Genomic DNA, 22,165 nt, shown 5'->3' with positions numbered 1-22,165 from the left:
GGAAAGTCCTCAGGCGAGAGGATACGGCGCGCGTGAGAGGAGAACGACAAGAGGAGAGCCGCGTTTCTGAAGCTCTGAGCCTCCCACACGTTTTGAGACACGTTTTCGTTCGAGCGTGTGCGTCAAGGATTCTCTTGAGCACTTTGCGTCACACGCTTCAACCCACATGCACACCTGACTCTACACATGTACGCAATACATACACACAGCCACACACAAGTCAACAGCTTGGGTTCGATTCTATAAGTAGAAGCAAAACAGTGCCTGTTTTTTATAGGAGCACAACGGTCAAGATAGTCCGTGTTGACAGACAAAATTAAGGAAAGCTTCCTCATGGGTTACTGGAAAACACACTATTATACAGTATCTGTTTTGCATTGATATCCATTTAGCTCTCAATATAAATTACGTGGGATTTAATTTGCAGGTCTGAGGTTTACAGGTGAAGTATAGGGTCCTTTTGACAATACATTGTCATCCACGGTCGTAATGATTGTCGTACGTGAGGGGTACTGGGATTTCTCATGCTGAATGTGTGCTTTAGTAAACTAAAAACATCTCTCTTGTGGTATTTCAAATAGACTCCGCTGCAGTTGCTCTACATGTGTCAAGTGCATTTTGTGCCATCTGGGACAAATATAGAAGCACAAAAAAACTGTTTCACACAAAGGACTAAAATGGAGATAAAGAGCCAGAGAAATGGAGAAGGCAATGCTGCCCTCTCCTGGTGACTAAATACGGTTTTAAATGTAACAATAGATAGATTTGAAGTTTACATTTTAAACATTTAATATTTAATATTACATTTAATTCAATTTTTTTGCAGCTTTTTGGCTGAATTAAATGGATGGTGTGGCAATGTAACAAATTAGTTTTAAAATTAAGGCCTGTTACAGGATAAATAAAAAAAAAAAAAATGTATTTTTTAAAGGTAACAATAAGATGATTTTAAATGTATATTTAAAAACTATTAAAATTTAACATTTAATATTACATTTACATTTTTAGCTGCTTTTTGGCTGAATTAAATGGACGGAGTAGCAATGTGACAAAATTAATTAAAAAAAAAAAAAAAAAGAAAGAAAGAAAGAAAAAAAGAATAACATTGCCCTGTTATATAATAAAGAACAGTTACAGGATATACACAAATTTGTATGTATTTTTTTAATGCAATAATAAGATTATTTAAAATGTATATTTAAAATCATTTAATATTTAACATTTAATATTACATTTAATTACATATTTTAGAATCTTTTTGGCTGAATTAAATGGATGGTGTAGCAAAGTGACAAATAAAATCACAATTAATAAATAAATAAATACAATTGGCCTGTTAATAAAGAATATAGTTATAGGATAAACACAAAAGTTTATGTATTTTATTTTGAAATGTAAGAATAAGATTAAAAACATTAAATATTTAACATTTAATATTGCATTTAATTTCATTTTTAGCAGCTTTTTGGCTGGATTAAATGGATTGTGTAGCAATGTGACAAATTCATTTAAAAAAATAATAATAATAATACAAATTGGCCTGTTATCCTGTTATATGATAAAGAATGTAGTTATATAAGATACACAAATGATGTTTTTTTTTTTTTTTAAATGTAACAATAAGATGACTTTAAATTTATGTTTAGAAACATTTAATATTACATTTAATTTCATTGTTAGTAATAATAATAATAATAATAATAATAATAATAATAGACCTGTTATATGATAAAGAACTTTGTTATAGAATATACACACATTTTAGGTATTTTTTTTTTTAATTTAACAATAATATTTAAAATTTACATTTAAAAAAAATGTAATATTACATTTAATTACATTTTTAGCAAATTATGCTAGAATTAAATGGATGGTGTAGCAATGTGACAAATTAATTTTGAATAAAATAAAATAAAATAAAATAGACCTGTTATATGATAAAGAATATAGTTATAGGATTTTCTTTATGTAACAATAATAAGATTTTAAACATACTTTTAAAAACATTATATTTAACATGTAATACTACATTTAATTACATTTTTAGTGGATTTTTGGTTGAATTAAATGGATGGTGTAGCAATGTGAGAAATTAATTTTGATGATGATAATAATAATAATAATTTACCCATTATACCTGTTAATAATTAACCAGTTATCTGTTATAGGATAAAGAATATAGTTATAAGGTATAAACAAATTTGTATGTATTTTTTATGTAACAATAAGATTTTAAATGTTAATTTAAAAATATTTAATATTACATTTAATTACATGTCTTGCAGCTTTTTTGGCTGAATTGAATGGATGGTGTAGCAATGTGCAAATTAATTTTTAAAAGGACAGATATGCATGAATAAGTAAGTTATTAAGGCTAAAGAATAATGTAATGTAATAGTATCTCCCAGAGATATAATATTTAGCAAAATCCCAATGACCCTACATAGGAAAAGTAGTTTAGAAGATGGATGAACACAATATAATTTTTAATTATAAACTAAAATGTTACAGATAATAAAATATTAGGGGAGAATAGTAGTAGTAGCAGTAATAATAATAATAATAATAATAATAATAATAATAATAAAATACTGTATAATGAAATGCACATCAGGTAGAAATTTGAAACAAAAATAAATAATGGGATAAATTCTTATATTAACACTTTTATTAGATTTTTTTTAGAGAAATATGAAATGACCCCTTTGGGTGTTATAACAATCATATAATCTGGATTAAATTAAAAAAAAAAAAAAAAACATATACATGTAAATATTGAAATATGACTTGCAGGCCTCATAAGACGCCAAAGACAAGCTGTACTGTGAATTAACGCTGATTTCAGTGTTATCGTTAATGAAGAGCATTGTGGTGATAAATGAATCTCAAAGCAGCAAACTACAGGACTAGACCTTAAAGTAGCTCTACAATGCACCTGAATATACACAATGTTACATTTCATACAATAATCATACATGAAAACAATACTGACTCTGGTACCTACATACATCATTCTGTATACAATTTGATTGATAAAAATAAAGCATGTAAACTCAGGTGGCATAGTATAGTTTTTTGTTTTTTTTTGCAAAAATAGACTCATCTGCTATTGCTTTGGTGTGACGGACCAGATGATCGGGACGAGAAGTACCAGTTCGCCGCCCTCTCGACTGACAGCACGAGGTTCCTGGATCTACTTCTTCCCACAAACCTATCTGTGCTCAGAGGCCGAAGAGCGTGTCGGCGTTAGGCGTGTTTCCGTTGGTCTTGTCCCAATCGGTCTCAGCGTTCCAGTCCTGAGGCGTCACCCCAATGTCCAGGACCTGGGGGTTAGTACGAGACTCAGCGAGTCTACGGGAAAGAGACAGAAGAATGTCAACAGAAAGAGCTGAAACTCTACAGCCATGCAGATGTACGTTTCATTGAAGGAATAGTTCACCCAAAAATGACAATGTCAAGAGATTTTTCATTTTTTTGGGGTGAGCTATTCCTTTAAAGACCACATTTGGTTGGTAGCTATGTTATTTACTATGCTAGCAACTGGTATGGTTTTATTTGTAAGGTTAGAAGACATGCAGTACATCAATGTAATTGTATTACACTTTTAACTAAGCGTTATTTTCAGGGATACAAAAAAAAACAAAAAAAAAACAGGATGAAAACATGAATAACATACAAACTGGCTAGACTGAGAATGACGGGATACTGAAGGAAACAAACCTTAGGGGTTAAAAAAATTCAAATTCATATTTAAATATAGATCATTGCAGAACCCTGCCATTAAATTGACAATTAGATCTGTGTGTTGGGTCTGTAGCAGTGATCAATGCAAGTTGGCAGGGTTCTGGAAGACAACAATGGGAGGGGAATGATGTTACAGACTGACGGACAGTATAACAGAAATGAAATTTGGGTATGGAGTGGGTGGAAGTTGAGTTTAGGTTGGACTGGTACAGGAATAGACCTGTACTTGTTACCTGGAGAGTACTCATAGCTATCCAAACTGCAGCTAGGAACAAAGACAGAGTACAGCAATCATTGGACTGGGAGCTGCAGGATGTTTCTCTGTAGCGCTTTAAGAAAGAGTTCTGTTTTAAAACAGGTGATAATGCAACAGCCAGTTTTTGATATTTATCTTCCAGTAGACGTGAAAGGTTAAATGCGGTATTAGCTGCTTCAGCCTTGATGAAGATGCTGCTGCTCAAAAAGGCTGCTCCCATCTTCAATTAATCTGATAAATATCCTTCAGTCAACATGCGGTTCCTCTGATGCAAAACTTGAAAGATATACTAAATAAAAAATGACTAAATAAGTAATAAATTGCATCCAGTAAATTGATTCCAAAGGTTAGATCTTGAAAACTTTGGTTATTTAATTTGTAATTAATGTGCCAAGTAAAATAAAATAAAATAAAATAAAATAAAAATGAAGAATATAAATATAAATCAAATAAAAATATAAAACAAAAATAATAATATAAAATATAATTAAAATATAAAATATAAAAATAAACTATGTAAAACAAAATATTAAATAAAAAAATATTAAATACAAATATAAAATATAATAAACTAAAATTATATAATATAAAATAAAATAAAAAACATAAATATAATCAAATAATAAAATAAAAATAAGAATATAAAATATGAAATAAAATAAAAAAAAACAAAATAAACAGAATATAAAATACAATAAAATACAAATACAAAATAAGAATATAAAAATTAAAAAAAGTAAAGTATATAAAATATTATATTAAAAAAAATACAAATTATAATATAAAATAATATAAATATAATAATAAATATAAAAATAAAAAAAATTAAAAAAAAAAAAATAAATATAAAATATAATAAACTAAAAATAAAAAAAAAAAATAAAAATATAACAAAATAAAAATAAGAAAAAAAAGAATATAGATATAATAAAATGAAAATATAAAAAATATTAAAAAAATACAAATTATAATATATAAAAAAAATAAAAAATAAAGAATAAAATATAATAAAGAATATAAATATCAAATTAAAATATAAAATAAAATAAAGAATATAAATATAATAAAATATTAAAATAAATATAAAATAAAAATATAAATATAAATATAATTAAATAAAAATATAAAGTAAAACAAATTTAAAAAATAAAATATTAAATGCAATAAAATAAAAAAATAAAATATTAAAAAAACAAAGTAAAAAAATAAATATATAAAATACAAATATAAAATAAATTATAATAAAATAAAATTTGATGATGATGATGATTATTATTATTATTATTATTATTATTATACACATGTATTATAAACTTACACTAATATATTTTTTTCTAATTCATTTGCAAAGCTCTATACTTTTAATTACCTGAACAACAACAACATTTTTTTTATTTTATCATTTTGTTGATTATTGCTGTTAGCATTTGTACTGTTATACATATAAATGATATACTTATTTTCTATTTTACAGTATCAGTTATTCATTGCAACCATTGTCTGGCAACAGCAGACAAAAGGCAGCAGCAGACGGGAAAGAAAAAACAAATAAAGAAGCTTGTTGAGGAAACATTTCCAAGCATTTCATGCTCAGCCTGTCTGGTGGATTTAATCAAATAAAATGGAAAGCATTTGTACTCATAAAGCACAAATATTCAGGTCATGTTTATCATCTATATGCCATCAGAAATAAATCATTGAAGGCCAACTCCACATTTGCAGGGCAAATTATACCCTGCCAAACCACTGTTAAGTAAAGCTTCAGAAAATAAACAAATAAAATGAGAAAATCTGTCTCATGAGACCTCGGTATGGGAAAAGTGCCTTTGCTCAATTGCTCTGGATGATTAATCAAAGGCCAAGAAGTTATGCGGAGCAAACCAAAAGAAATATTTCAAACGCTTTCAACAATCTTTGAGAACAAACACAGAAAGATTGTAGTGTGAGATCGTCTTGATGTGCGAGAGGTTATCAGCATGCTTTTTACATGCAGCTCACTTCTCAAGGATTTACCCTTCCTGGCCCTCACTGAAGAAAGATAGAAGGGAGATTTAGACGAGACAGAAGCTTGTGAGAGGAGATAAGAACAGCTTTGGGTGCCTCATACCTTGAAAAAGCCTCTTCCAGACCATCATCCATCTCCTGAAAAAGAGGAGCAAAATGATAGTCGATTTGTTACAAGACGAGCACAGATAATGTTCAGCAGTCACTCGTGTGGAAACCTCCCCGCGAGTCTCATTTAAAAGAAAAGTCTGGTGTGCAAGGACAAGATGTGCAAGGACAAGATCTTACCCATAGGGTGGTGGTGTTGTTGTTGGGTTCAGTGGGATTGTCCACATTTTCCACAGCAGATGAGTAATCATCAATGTCCAACAGGTTCTCTGTAGCTACTGCTAGAATAGATGCACAACCCATTAATATCAAAGTGCTAAAGGGACAGTTCACAAAAAAGTGAGAGTTTAAGATTGTACCTCCTCCTTTCAGGCTGTTCAGGCTGACCGATCTCTCCGACTGTGAACTGTTGGACGTCTCTCCAGCTGAATCCCATTTCACACGATTCTCTTTCTCTAAAAGTAGAGCAACACATGAATTCAAGTCACACTGTAACATAAAATAAGGAATTGCTGTTGTATTCTGTCCATCTTTTTCTATAGCATGAAAAGAGAACAGCCTCAATGCCCTCAAACACCCCATCAGGACAGCATATTCTTCAAAACAATGTGACAAATTATTTTCCACTTGTGGGCGTATGATCCTCTGCAGTTATATATGACCTCCACATTGTTCTGTGGAGAGATATGACACTGTGTACCTTCTTTGGCAACCTCCCAGAATTCGAAGGCCACTCTGAAGGCCTGAGCCACCGTGAGCGTGACCGCCTGGGCCTGACAAAACACAACAGGATAATAGCAAATCAGTCAGACAGGAAGGAGGACGACGGTAGTATCTGTACATTATACACACAAGAACAACATACACGTACAACATACAGTTGTACAGTTTTTTTTATTTTTTAGTACTGACCTGAATAAGATATTTCACATAAAAGAGTACAAGTCCACAAGAGAAAATAATAGTTGAATTTATAAAAATGACCCTGTTCAAAAGTTTACATACACTTGATTCCTAATACTGTGTTGTTACCTGAATGATCCACAGCTGTGCTTTTTGTTTAGTGATAGTTGTTTATGAGTCCCTTGTTTGTCCTGAACAGTTAAACTGCCTGCTGTTTGTCAGAAAAATCCTTCAGGTCCCACAAATGAGGGACTCATATGCAACTATTACAGAAGGTTCACACACTCACTGATGCTCCAAAAGGAAAAAACGATGCATTAAGACCCGGGGGTGTAAACTTTTGAACAGAATGAAGACGTGCACATTTCTCATTTTGCCTAAATATATATATTTTCTTCCATTTAGCACTGCCCTTCAGAAGCTACAGAAGATACTTACATGTTTCCCAGTAGACAAAAGTGAAATTTACCCTGATCTTCAAATTAAAAACATTTTCACTCTTAATGCGTCATTTTTCCTCCTGGAGCATTAGTGTGCATTTGAACCTTCTGTAATAGTTGCATATGAGTCCCTCAGTTGTCCTCAGTGTGAAAAGATGGATCTCAAAATCATACAGTCATTGTTGGAAAGGGTTCAAATACACAAAAATGCAAAAATGCCAAGACTTTGAGGGACCTGAAGGACTCTTCTGATAAACAGCGGGCAATACAACGGCTCAAAAAACAAAAAAAAAAACAAAAACAAAACACATCTGTGGATCATTCAGGTAACAACACAGTATTAGGAATCAAGGGGGTGTAAACTTTTGAACGGTGACATTTTTATAAATTCAACTATTATTTTCTCTTGTGCACTATATGTAAACATCTTTTATGTGAAATATCAAATTTAGGTCAGTACTAAATAAAAAATTACATTTTGTACAATTCCCCCCCCCCCCTTTTTTTAAATAAAATAATTAACATTTTGCAGATTCTGCAAGGCAAATTTAAACTTTTCACTTCTACCTTTTTACCCCTTTTTTTAAGGCATTTCAACACCAGTCATCAGTGGTTTGCAAAGTTTTTAGAACAAACACCATAGCTAATCAAATCAAACCAAAAAGTAGTTTGATTTTCACACAAAGCTAGAAAACTAGAAATGGGATGGATAATATATATAAATATCAGTTTATTGTTGTTTTAAGTATTTCAAACTTCCAGTTGTGCTGCACCATAAGGGAACGTTGTGTGTGATATACCACAATTGTAGCATCTCTGGCATGAATAACGTAAAACATTTATGATAAATATTAGAGGTAAATAAATAACATTATTTTATATTTGTTATATAATAAATTATATTTGAAAATATGAAATACAGTATTTTTATATATTGTAATGTATTATATTATGAATTGTCTTGAATATATGATATATATAAGATAAAAGCTCTGTTCTGAAACCTACTGAGCAAAAAATACATTATGGTAACTACTGGAGTTACAAACAAACAAAGTAAATAAAAATGTAATTTTATATTTATAAAATTATACTGATACAGTGAGCCGTTCTATCCAACATTAGCTTACATAACCAATTAAACTTCATCTTTACATTTTTAGCTTTAATGCAGATTTTAGATATTAGCCGTCAATCACTCACATTGCACTTTGTTGGAACTCAGAACCATCTGGTTTTTGCTCCTAACGTTTTCTTTCAATCAATCTCGGTTTCGGATTTGCACTGCATTGCAATTAGGGGTATGCGATATGAGCATTTTTGACTGTGGACGATTAAAATATCCCTACGATCTGCTATTATTAAAGAAATAAAGTAAGCCTATCGTGCTACAGTCCACATTCCATCAGTTGCAGTTCCGGCGCCTCCATCTCACGCGACATACATACACACCAAATGTTTCCTCAGCAGGACAATTCTACTCACTAAACACTGCACTTATGTGCAATCACACAAGTACATTATTTGCATGTGCTTGCCGCTTAAACATTTAATTCGCATGCTGTTCTGACATGCGCTTACATATGAAGTGTGCACACTCAAAAAAAAATAAAAAAAAATAAAAAGCCTGTCAAACAGCGCCTGATTACTGAAGTCATCTTTCATGTGTGATTTGACCCAGCTGTTTTATTTAGCATAATTTCACAAAGCTAAAGTCTGTCAGACCATTCTGTTTTTGCTTCGGATACTGAAATTATAATCTAATTTTAATCAGAAACGGCTCATGCATGCAGCATCTTTGTGTGGATTAAGTTTAAAAATGCAGTGGTTGCCTTTAATTTAAATGGCAGAGAGTTTGACCTGTAATAGAGAAAATAAACATCTTGTTAATGTACTCATATTTTCATTCTTTCTTGTCCCTTTCTTAAGGCAATAATTAATTAATAAAATAGCCCATTTGTTTGTAAAGCATCGGCAATCAGAATCGTCCATGAAGAATCAAGATCAGTGCATTACTAAAGCAGTGTGTGGTAAAGAATTCAGGATCAGGTTCAACTGGTGAAGCTATCAATCATCAGGATGTTCCTGGCCGTTCCTCTCAATTGGCAGTTGTGGTGCTCCTTAATATTCATTGGGTGCTCCTAAATTTTATTTGGCGCTCCTAACTTTTTTTAACTTGGACCAGCACCAGTGTTACAAAGTAAAAAGTTAATTTTGAGCCTTACAGCATCCTCCATTCCCGGTTGTTGATGCTTGTAAATGCCACAAATAAAGATGGTGTGAATGCAGCCAGAAAAAGGCCTGAGGTGGAAATTGGTTCTCTAGGAACCACCATGCTGGGTAGTTCCTAGAACCGAGTTCCAAGAACTACACAGTACGAAAGCCCGTTACATGCAGTTTTGCCTTACACTTGGTCAAAACAATGTACCTCGAATTCACCCAGCTTTCTGAACAGGCTTTGCATCAGTAGTGCACAATGGTGCCTTCAAATGCTGCCTAGGGTAGGCAGCTCACCAGAAAAGCTTTTGTATCCAACCTTCAGCATCTAGCCTTAAAAAAAGCATGTTTTTGGATGGTGAAGTGCTATGTTTTGAAGAACAGCCTGTCCTTCAACAGACACAAAGTAATCTAGTCAGCTATTCTGAAAAACTGTTCCCCCTCTTCATGCTTTCTTTGACTCCTTTTGTCCAAGTTAGAAGTCTTTGTGGTGACTGAAGATTCACAGCTTTCATAAGGAAAGCATCAAACACTCACCACTTTCCGTTTGGCACAGAGGAATGCGTGGCACTCCAGTGTCTCATTCTGTTGGTTCTGAGCGATGAAAGCAAACACTTTGTCATGCATCTTGTCAGCTGTGCAGTATGATATCCTGGGGGAAAGGGTCGCAAAACAGACCAGAGTTAAGGCTGTATAATCAGTTTTGAGTAAATAAAAAACAATGTTTTGAAGAGATATGGATATTGAGCAGCTGTCTGTCCTGGAACTTCAAGGACTGTTTTTTTGTACTACCGTTACACATTGGAGAACTGACGGCTGCTGTTTTACTTTAAACAAATATAGAAAGTGTGTGTGTGGACAGTAGGCTCAGCTGAAGCACATCCAACTGTGAAGATGAGATTTATGAGAACTACTGCTGGTCTCCTGCAGCATGCTGTATTTCACATGTCCCTAGTGAGAAACTCCGAGGTGAGTGCGTGTGTGTGTGTGGTAAAACACTGAATGGCAGGATAAATCATCTCCAGTGTAGGTCAGACACACACTTCTGAGAAGAGGAAGCATATAGAAACTAATCCTTTCATAGTCTAATGTGGGTTAGTTGCGCAGAGAGTTAATGTTTAACAGGCAGGTGAGCATGAGAGAAGCTGTGACTGAGGTGTGTGGAGTTCACCTGTATATGGAAATGTTCTCGATCAGCTGGTTGGACACGCTGTCACACAGGACGATTCCCTGAGGAGACACTTTCAGGGCCACTTTAGGCAGTTTCTTCCCACTGGCTTTGGCCTAATAAATGAAAAATAACAAAATATTTCAGAGATGAAAAAAGAAAATTCTCTCATTAATTACTCACTATCATGTTGTTGCAAAGCCATAAGACTTTCGTTCATCTTCAAAACACAAATTAAGATATTTTTAATGAATCCAAGAGTTTTCTGACCCTGCATAGACAGCAACACAACTAACACATATAATGCCCAGAAAGGTAGCAAGGATATCTTTAAAAATAGTCCATGTGACATCAGTGTAATTTTTTGAAGCTATGAGAAAACTTTGTGTGCACAATGAAGACAAAAATAGCAACTTTATTCAACAATTTCTTCTCTTCCGTGTCAGTCTTTGTAGCAAGTAGTTGCATTGCTGTCTATGGAGGGTCAAATATATCTTTCCAAATATGAACGAAGATCTTACGACGATATGAGCGTGCTTAATTCATCAAGATTGTTTCATATCAATCACAAGTACAGTATGGAGTCCCACAAGGCTCAGTACTAGGGCTGCTGCTTTTCACACTTTACATGTCACATTTGGGCGATACTTTCAGGAAACATGGTATTAGCTTTCACGGTTATGCTGATGATACTCAGCTCTAAATTTCTTCACAGCCCTTACCAGATTATAACCCTTTACATCCGCTGCGTTCTCTATACTCTGGCAATTTGTGACCCTGGACCACAAAACCAGTCATAAGGGTCAATTTTTCAAAATTGAGATTAATACATCATCTGAAAGCTGAATAAATAAGCTTTCCTTATTTATTTGTTATGATAGGAAAATATTCGGCCTGGAATGGAATCTGAGGGTGCAAAAAAATCTAAATATTGAGAAAATCACCTTTAAAATTGTCCAAATGAAGTTTTAGCAATGCATATTACTAATCAAAAATTAAGTTTTGATAGATTTACAGTAGGAAATTTACAAAATATCTTCATGGAACATGATTTTTATTTAATTTCCTAATGATTTTTGGCATAAAAGAAAAACCTATAATTTTGACCCATACAATGTATTTTTGGCTATTGCTACAAATATACCCCAGCGACTTAAGACTGGTTTTGTGGTCCAGGGTCACATTTGATAATACCTAGAATATCATAATCAACTGTGGGCGATAGATTCTCTCCCTATTTAGCGCCCAAACTCTGGAACAATCTACCTAACATTTTTCGGGAGGCAGACACACTTTGTCAGTTTAAATCTAGATTAAAGGCCCATCACTTTAAAGGAGAAGTCCTTTTCCAGAACAAAAATTTACAGATAGTTTACTCACCCCCTTGTCATCCAAGATGTTCATGTCTTCCTTTATGTTAATCATAAAGAAATTATGTTTTTTGAGAAAAACATTTCAGGATTTCTCTCAATATAGTGGACTTCTATGGTGCCTGCGAGTTTGAACTTCCAAAATACAGTTTAAATGAAGCTTCAAAGTGCTCTAAACAATGAGGAAGAAGGGTCTTATCTAACGAAACAATTAACTTCTTTAAAAATTACAATTTATATCATTTTTCACCTCAAACGCCTCATCTTGTCTAGTACTGCTTGTGTATTCCGGTATGTCGAAAAACTCCCATCTCATTTTCTCTTCCAACTTCAAAACTGTCCTACATCGCTATTTTAGCTTTATTGTAACGGGTGTTTGACCGTTACAAAACACACTGGGTTGGTACTTCTGCAGTGATGTAGGACGATTTTTACGTTGGAGGAAAAAATGAGATGGGAGTTTTTCAACATGCCCTAACTGTCTTAAACCGGAATACAAAAAGTACACGCAGAGCATTTGACGTTATCACTTCACTAGATAAGACCCTTCTTCCTTAGCTGGGATCGTTTAGAGCCCTTTGAAGCTGTATTTAAACTGAATTTTGGAAGTTCAAACTAACAGGCACCATTGAAGTCCACTATATGGAGAAAAATCCTGAATTGTTTGCCTCAAAAAACAATTTCTTTACGACTGAGAAAGAAAGACATGAACATCTTGGATGACAAGGGGGTGAGTACATTATCTGTAAATGTTGGAAGTGAACTTATTTAACCTGGCTTTCACATAAGGTGTTTTGTGTGATCTATTGTTTTGCTATGTGGTTTCTAGGGTGGCATATTCTTATATCTTCATATCTGACATATGTGTCAAATGACAGAACTCACTGTGGCAACGATCCTCTTGACAGCAGCGGCTGAGAGCTCCTCTCCTTTGGGTTGGTCCACCAGAGTCATGCCCAGATGCCGAAGGTTAAAGGTCATTCCCTCCAGAAGAGTCTCTCTCGTGTCAGTCCAATTCTCGGGGAGCTCTGGAGCAAGGGGAGAAAAGACGAACAGACTGAAGAGATCACGAGGCAACACTAAACAGCTACAAAAACATTCACACGTGGGTTAAACAAAATCAGCATAGACAAACAGAAAACAGCTTCAAAGTGCACACCGAAGACTTGTGCTGTAGAGGTCATGAGCAGTTATGAAATATTAAAAGAAACACACTGCATGGGCAAATATTTGTTGGAATCAACCTTTGCTCTAAATACTCAAATATTCCATGCCAAAAAAACATTCAGTACATCATTATTCCCAGGGCTGGCTGAAAACAGTCAAAGGTCTGGACCAGCTGTAAGAGATGAAAAGTTTGAGAAATTAAACCTATCTTTCTTGAACAAGTGTTTCTGGCATCATTTGTTTTTTTCAAATTTCTAACCTGAAGTGTCTTTTCTCAGCTCTTCTTCACTAATAACAATATGAAAACAATAGTCTAACTTAAAACCTTACTGCACATCTCTGGGATAAATATTTTGGTTAGGTTGACTAATTTAAATACATACGCATTGTATTAGCTTAGCATGTGTTTTGAATACACAGTTCTGAGAATTTTTAGTCGTAACATTAATGCCAGGAATGTGTTAATTATACAAAATGTAAGTGTGATTAGAAAACATGTGAACCTCCAACACTTCTGCCTTCACAATCTGCATAATTTCCCAATCTGATTACAACACATTAAGCTGTTTCAGCTATCCATTAACTAAGATACACACAAATAAGCGGTCTCATTATTTCTGTTGAGACTCACATGTTTGGCTCTAGTAACACTACCTGTGGCTCCTGCAGTCACCTGATTGCTTTTGGCAGTTGAGCTATAGTACTTAAAATTCAGAAAATCCCCACAAATTCTGGGAATTACAACACAAATCCACCAAGCCAAAACAGACATTTTTCTATTTAGTAAGATTTGTTTTACACAGGTACAGTGGCATGCGAAAGTTTGGGAACCCCTTGCAAAATCTGTGAAAATGTAAATAATTTTAACAAAATAAGAGAGATCATACAAAATACATGTTATTTTTTATTATTAAAATAATCAAAAGTTTGGGAACCCTTGGTTCTTAATACAGTGTGTGGGTACCCGGATGATCTACGACTGTTTTTTTTTGTTTTGTGAAGGTTGTTCATGAATCCTTTGTTTGTTCTAAACAGTTAAACTGAGCACTGATCTTCAGAAAATTCCTCCAGGTCCTGCAGATTCTTCCGTTTTCCAGCATCTTTTGCATATTTGAACCCTTTCCAGGGGTGACTGTATGATTTTTGAGATCCATCTTTTCACAGAACAACTGAGGGACTCAGTACACAACTATTAAAAAGTGTTCAAACATTCACTGGTGCTCCAGAAGGAAACATGATGCATTAAGAGCCAGGGGGTGAAAACTTCTGAACAGGATGAAGATGTGTAAATTTCTCTTATTTTGTTGAAATATATATTTTTTCCATTTAGTACTGCCCTTCGGAAGCAAAAAAAGATACTTGTACAAGACAAACCAAGTACAATTTACCTTGATCTTCAAATTCCAAAAGTTTTCATCCCCTGGCTCTTAATGCATCCCATGAAGCAATCTGGGGTGAACTGCATTAGAAGTAATATTCACAAGGAAAAGGCAATTCCTGTATCCATTTACTGATTTACAAGCCACTGATCTGCTATAATCCCAGAAACCTTTCAAATGCTTAACCATTAAACTACTGTACCACATGTTCAATGAATCATACATATATTTACAGGAATCACAAATACAGGAAAAATAGTGAATCATTGTCTCAGAACGTGAGTGCTGGTTTTTGTACACAGCCAACAGAAAAAAATGTCACGACAAGGGCAAAATTTGCAGCTCTAATATGGCATAAACAAAACCAGTCATAACATGATCAAATAATTACAGAGAAACTGAAATGCTGGCGAGTAACTTCTTGTGGCCTTAAATCACTTTGGGAAGCTGCAGGGTCTATATCATTACTTTTCCCGCAGATCCTGAAATAACACATCACGCTCAAATTATTGATGATGCTCTACAACCCCAGCATAAAACCAGAGTAATTCACAGACACGCAGAGATAGAAAAGGGTGTAATAATACAGACCTACTGACATACTGATTAGTGACACACCCGAGGGCCCTTAATCACAGAGGGGAAGCACTACTTTGTCTTAACCATATCCCTGGAGAACCATCCAAGGGTGGAGTGACCCAAACCACTGCCTGCCTCCAAGCTACAAAACCAGAAACTCAATAGGCTGTTGGGCCAGATATGATTATGATGCTGATTTTTTCTAAGGTCATGGTAAGGTTGGGAGTTATTTCAATCTTGGCCAGATAGAGAGGAAAAAATGTGCTTTTGTTTAGTTTTCAAAATGGAAAAATAAACAGCACTCTCAGAAACAGGAAGTCATTCCTGCTTCGAGACAAATGCAGATAACAGAGGATGACGCAAGTGAGGGTGACATGTTAATGAGAACCTCTATATGAGAGATTTATCATAGTTATTCTTTCTGTGTAAATTACAAATAAGTAAACATCATAATTTCCTTAGGGAAAATTATAATTTGGTCTTTCTAGTAAGTAACTCTGTGGTGCTCTCGCAAACGCATGTTAAAGATTGACATGGAAGAGCAGAAATTGTTGAATAAAGTTGTTATTTTCATTTCCTTTTAGCACAAAAAGTATTCTCGTAGCTTCATAAAATTAAGGTTGAACCACTGATGTCACATGGACAGCATTGCTGTCTATGCAGGGTCAGAAAGCTCTCGGATTTCATCAAACATACCTTAATTTGTGTTCTGAAGATGAATGCAGGTCTTATGGGTTTAGAACGACGTTAAGGTACTTCCACAACTCCTCATGAAACATGAGAGGTGATTATGGAATGCTTTTATCAAATGGACTGCCTGGAAAAGGCTCAACAGCTGCTGTTGGACGTCTCTCCGGCGCTCTGCGTCAGAGTGCCACACTCTTTAGTATGTGCAGGGCACCGACACACCAAAGATCCAGAGGCACGGGCGATAAATCTCACCACTATAGAACACCATAAAAACTCTCTCTTCATTACAATGCAGCCATGTTTGCTGCAAGCTATGCACTTTCTCTGTTCAGGCACATGACTTTGGAGCAGCAAGAAGGACATTTCTGATCACTCTGATGAGAAGTGATCACAGGAGATAGCTGAATGAAACGGGCACGAGTAGGAAAGTAATTATGAATTATAACAAGGTGAAACGTTATCAAACCTTCTGTTTAAAAATCGATAAGCCTATTCATTATGCTAACTGTGCACAATTATGTAGTCACGTTCATTTTTGAATGTCTTAATTTAGTATTGGGGTCAGTAACAAGACACTTTTTTAACGTTTAAAAATTCAATAAAACTACATTAAGATGCAATTCACATTTGAATCTGTAAATAAACTGTAAAAATATTAATATCTAAAAAACTTAAAAAAAAAAAAAAATCAAAGTTATGTGGTGTAATCAAAATGCAGGTAAAGAAAGAAAGAAAGAAAGAAAGAAAGAAAGAAAGAAAGAAAGAAAGAAAAAACTGCAAACCATCACAACTTATTCTTTTATCAATTATTCAAGGAAAAATATGAACAATATATTTAAAAAATGTTAAATAATTTTTATTATTATTATTATTATTATTATTACAATTTTTGTTTTTTTGGGGAAAATGACTTAATGATAAACTAAACTAAAACAGGGTTGATCATTATCAAACCACCAATTTAAAAGTTGATAAGCCCATTCATTTTGCTATCCTAACTGTAAATAATTATATTAATATAAAATAGTATTATTTTAAAAATTAATCCACCAAATCATAGATATGTAGTGCAACCACCTTTATTTTTTTTTTGCAAAAAATAAATAAATAAATAATAAAGTGGTTCTACGACACAGCATTTTAAAATACTTTGTTAAATTGACCTTTTTACTTGATATATTAAAAATAAATAAATAAATAAATAAATAAAAAACTTTTGCAAAAAATAAATAACTAAACAACATAAAATAAATAAATAAATAGTGGTTCCACCACATGACATTTTAAAATAATTTGTTAAATTGACCTTTTTACTTGATATATTAAAATAAATAAATAAAAAACTTTTGCAAAAAATAAATAAATAAACAACATAAAATAAATAAATAAAAGTGGTTCCATGACATGACATTTTAAAATAATTTGTTAAATTGACCTTTTTACTTGATATATTAAAAATAAATAAATAAATAAAATAAATAAAAAACTTTTGCAAAAAATAAATAAACAACATTAAATAAATAAATAAATAAATAAATAAGTGGTTTCACCACATAACATTTTAAAATAATTTGTTAAATTGATTTTTTTTTTTTTTTTTGAGAATGGTATTTAAGTTTTTCTAAACCAACATGAAAATATAGATTACAGTTCTAAAAACATAATACATATTAGGCCTGACCGATTATCAGCGCCATGATTAAGCAATTTTATTAATATCAGTAGGATCATTTTCAAAACCAATTAATTTAACGGATATTTGGCATTTTGTTATTCTTAATTTTGACATAAATTGTCATATTTACACTAGACATAATGGTTATCATTACCTGATCTGTAATAATTGGTATCGGTCCTGAAAAGCATATATCTGTCGAGCCCTATATGCTTTAAACCAAATCGCTACTTTTTAGTTAGCATGGACATGCTTTGTCACTGACCCAGTGTTTTTTTACTGCTCAACAGTGACTGTGTGTCAGAACAGACCTGCCACCCATTTCTTTGGGCCATGACCCACCAGTTAAAAACCACTGGTTTAAAAAGGGAACATACACCATCCATCTGCCAAAATGAACAACCACCACCCAGTCAAATAAAAAAAGATCTTTGTTTGAATTCCTCCAAAAAGGAGTGAAATGAGGTGAAGGCAGCTAAAAGTAGGTCAGTAGATCAACAAAAGAATGTTAAACACAAATGCGTCTTATTCTCCATCACTCACCCGTTGAAAGAAAACCTATAAACACTGGTAGTTTGCTGATGCTGGAAACTTTTACTATTCTGGCAAAGCAATGATTGTGACTGAATTATGAACACAATCATAACCACATTCTTGCAGACTTCTGGTATTCCAGGTCATGCAGATAAGCAGCTCTTAGCCAACAAACAGAGCCGCCTTTGTGGAGGCAAGACAGAATTAAAGGGGAAATGAAAATGCACAGCAAACTTTTTGGAAAAAAAAGTCGTCCTTGTAAAGACCAAGCCAGTCCACTTCACCTGCTTTCAAAGCTCTGCTCTGAGCTTGTCCATTGTAACTTTGAAGAAGTCTTTGTTGAAACAAATGTGTCTTAGAATGGCTCAGATACTGCCAGCAAACAAGTGCCTACTTGTCGACTAGACCAGGATAGATGCCAAACAGAAGGAAACAGATTTCAGATGTCGACAAAATCACACTGCTGGCTTTGCATCATGTTTATTTCACAAAACTGTTGCAAGCAACTTTTCATCCTTCTTATTAGGTCTTTCTTCAATTAACCCTCAAAGACCCACTGTAGCATATTTACCTTACCCTAATTTGCTTAGTTAAAAAAGGATAATACAGTAATTTTTAAATAACAGCTTTATAGAAAATAAACAAAAATAAGTATTTTGCAAAAAATAAATAAATAAAATGAATAAGTAAATAAATAAATAAATAAATAGTGGTTCCACCACATTACATTTTAAAATAATTTGTTACATTTATTTATTTATTTATTTTATTTATTTATTTATTTATTTAATTTTGAATGGTATTCAAGTTTTTCTAAACCAACATGAAAATATAAATTACAGTTCTAAAAACATTAAAAACATAATAATACATATTAGGCCTGACCAATTATCAGCGCCAAGATTAAGCATTTTTATTAATATCAGTAGGATAATTTTCACAACCAATTAAATTATTTACAAGTATTTAAAGGACATTTTTAAATTTTTTAAATAACAGCTTTATAGAAAATAAATAAATACATAAAGAAATAAATATATAAACACACTACCAGTCAAAAGTTTTGTAATGTTTTTTTTTTTTTAAGAAGTCTCTTCTGCTCACCAAGCCTGCATTTATTTAATCCAAAATACAGCAAAAGCAGTAATATTGTGAAATATTTTTACTATTTAAAATAACTGCTTTCTATTTGAATATATTTTAAAATGTAATTTATTTCTGTAATCAAAGCTAAATTTTCAGTACCATTACTCTAGTCTTCAGTGTCACATGATCCTTCAGAAATCATTCTAATATGCTGATTTGCTGTTCAAGAAACACTTATTATTATTGTCACCAATATTTAAAACAGTTGAGTGCTTTGTTTTCAGGATTCTTTGATGAACAGAAAGATCCAAAGATCAGAATTTTTACTTTAAGGATTTATAATTTTATAGAAATTAATACTTTTATTTAGCAAGGATGCTTTAAATTGATCAAAAGTGATAATAAAGACATTTATAATGTTACAAAAGATTTCTATTTCAGATAAATGCTGTTCTTCTGAACTTTCTATTCATCAAAGAAACCTGAAAAAATTATATTCAGCTGTTTTCAACAATAATAATAATAATAATAAATGTTTTCTGAGCACCAAATCAGAATATTAGAATGATTTCTGAAGGATCATGTGACACTGAGGACTGGAGTAATGATGCTAAAATTTCAGCTTTGAAATCACAAGAATAAATTACATTTTTAAATATATTCAAATAGAAAAGTTATTTTAAATAGTATAAATATTACACAGCATTACTGCTTTTGCTGTTCTTTAGATCAAATAAATGCAGGCTTGGGGAGCAGAAGAGATTTCTTTAAAAAAAAAAAAATCTTTTCACTGGTAGTATACAGTAGTCAACATTTGAAGTGGATCAAAACCTTTCATAAAAGGTGTCCCAAAACCAAAACAATACCCATTCTTGTCTTAGGACAAGTTTGATGAACTTTTTTTTGATCCACTTCAAATGTTGACTACTGTATATATATATATATATTTACTTATTCTTTTTTTATCTAAGCAAATGAATTAAATCTGAGACAAATTATCATTTTGAAAGTGATAGTGGGCTGATCAAAACTGTATTTTATTCACACAGCTGCAGAGCTAAACTTTCCTAAATATTTTGGATGTATCCTACTAAAACTTTAAAGAGAGTCAGAGGAGCCTTCAGAGAAGCAGAACTTATTGAAATTTCAGTTATCTCGCTGGAAGATTTATAAAGGTCAAAGCCACTGACTGTGGGCCTCTCCGTGTGCTTTTTCAGAATATATTACAGGAGGTCAGTGAGGTGTAGAAATATCTCAGGATCTTCCAGAAGTGCCAGAGAGCAGCTCTGAGATCCACATTCCAGCCTCCTGATCCAAGAAACTATGTACTTGCATTCTTACAGTGGCGAAACTGCGCAACCCTGCAAACATCTTGCAACTTTGTTTTCCCACAGAATTCACACTTAAAACAAAAGTGGCTTGCTAAAATAAAATGTTTGGGGTTTTGAGGGCTAATGAAAAACATGCTAGTCTAGGTGATGTGCTCCAGCAAAGCCATTTCTCAAAATCTAGACAGGGTTTTGGGGCATTTTTTGCTGTCTAGATAGGCAGCTTAACAGGTTTTGAGACACATTCAACTATAAACGAACCCTAAAACATCTATCGAATTAGGGCCGTGAATCTCGTTGACAGATGAAAATACTCATCTGTGTCTGTCATTAAAACAACTTTTGAAGAGAATATTTATAAATTATAATCGATAACCTGTCAAAACTCACTAACTTAGTAATAAAGCTACACAACCCTTAGAGAAACTCCACCTTTTGCGCGTATTTCTAAACATAATTAACGTTATTAACGAATAAGTTGACATGCTAACGCGTCGACAGCACGCAATCTGAGTGACGCGTGAAAACAGCCCAAACAAAAGTCTCGCTGTTAACACAAATACTCACTTTGGTGTTTGCCTGAGCTCCAAGACTGTTTGGTCAGGCTGGGACTGCGAATGAAAACCCTTCTGGCTGATTTCAGCACATCCATGATGAGGTTTGAAACGGAGAAGCGTCTTCAGGTGCTGCTGTTGGCCATGAACTACGTCTTCTCACTCTCAACTTTGTTGTTGCCGTGTCGATGCTGACATCTGTGGGAATACTTGAGTCTCCGCGTCTCCTGGGCGGCGTTTCATCCGTCAATCAAAATGACGTGCGCGTTACGCGGCGCAAAGATTCTGTTTCCATGGCAACGGCGTTAAACAACCCATTCGAAGGCTTCAGTGTGTGCTTTTTGAAATGGCTGTGCGCAAAAAAATCAGATGACGGTTGAACTGACAGCGGGTTTGTATGAAGGAACCTTGTATGAGCGCCGTAATTCTTCTCTGTAATGCCTGACGAGTCAACATTCGTAAGGTTTAGAACACCGTCCGTGCTTCCCAAAATAGCGGGAGACGAAAAACAAGCGACACAAGAACAGTGGTATCTACTGATCTCATCTTTGTCGCCCTCGTGTGGCTGTAGAACAATTTGTCCTGTGTTGAGACTCGGGCTAGGTTTGATGAAATTATAAAATCTAATTAACTATAATGTTCCACTATGGCTAACATAACACAACACAATTTGACGGCCCCTCAGTATAATATAATATAACCAATAATAGTTATTGAGTAGGAAAAAAAAAAAAAAAATCAAAAGAAATATTTCTTTCATGCATTTTTTAATGTTTTAAATAATAATAATAATAATAATTGAATGAATGATGTTATAAAGTCTGTGAAATGTTTTTAAGGCAGAGCAGTGTTCTAAAATTTCTAATTAATTTTTTTGGGGGGATTTTCTGATTTTTTCATTTTAATTTTAGTTAATTTATATGTCTGTATAGTTTATAGTCTGTACAGTCCTTCAACTAACGA

General features: G+C 33.2%; 1 protein-coding gene across 4 annotated transcripts; it reads right to left on the bottom strand.

Moving 5' to 3' along the window:
- Positions 1–2,646: 2,646 nt before the first annotated feature.
- Positions 2,647–21,666, bottom strand: ldlrap1a (low density lipoprotein receptor adaptor protein 1a). Of its 4 annotated transcripts, XM_051136016.1 has the most exons (10): positions 21,216–21,666; positions 13,096–13,238; positions 10,844–10,956; positions 10,210–10,324; positions 6,813–6,885; positions 6,472–6,567; positions 6,293–6,393; positions 6,108–6,142; positions 3,978–4,009; positions 2,647–3,351 (listed from the first exon to the last, which is right to left on the bottom strand). In XM_051136016.1, the coding sequence occupies exons 1-10, from the start codon at positions 21,298–21,300 to the stop codon at positions 3,305–3,307; spliced, it is 840 nt and encodes a 279-aa protein (XP_050991973.1). In that variant the 5' UTR covers positions 21,301–21,666; the 3' UTR covers positions 2,647–3,304. The 4 variants fall into 4 exon arrangements, with proteins under 4 accessions (XP_050991973.1, XP_050991971.1, XP_050991972.1 ...); XM_051136014.1 differs by lacking the exon at positions 3,978–4,009 and having other exon boundaries at positions 21,216–21,634; XM_051136015.1 differs by lacking the exon at positions 3,978–4,009 and having other exon boundaries at positions 6,293–6,390; positions 21,216–21,626.
- Between the last annotated feature and the right edge of the window lie 499 nt (positions 21,667–22,165).

The sequence above is a fragment of the Labeo rohita genome, chromosome 19, assembly GCF_022985175.1.
Source record: "Labeo rohita strain BAU-BD-2019 chromosome 19, IGBB_LRoh.1.0, whole genome shotgun sequence".
Taxonomy (NCBI): domain Eukaryota; kingdom Metazoa; phylum Chordata; class Actinopteri; order Cypriniformes; family Cyprinidae; genus Labeo; species Labeo rohita.
This window is presented reverse-complemented; position numbering and strand designations above follow the sequence as displayed.

Bases quoted from the DNA above. Each gene is read 5' to 3' on its own strand.
- ldlrap1a (XM_051136014.1), bottom strand. From the start codon at position 21,300: ATGGATGTGCTGAAATCAGCCAGAAGGGTTTTCATTCGCAGTCCCAGC. The intron at 13,239-21,215 runs GTGAGTATTTGT...CCCTTGCTCCAG, and splicing joins GAGCTCAGGCAAACACCAAA to AGCTCCCCGAGAATTGGACT. The intron at 6,886-10,209 runs GTGAGTGTTTGA...GTGTTTTGTCAG, and splicing joins TCTGTGCCAAACGGAAAGTG to GCCCAGGCGGTCACGCTCAC.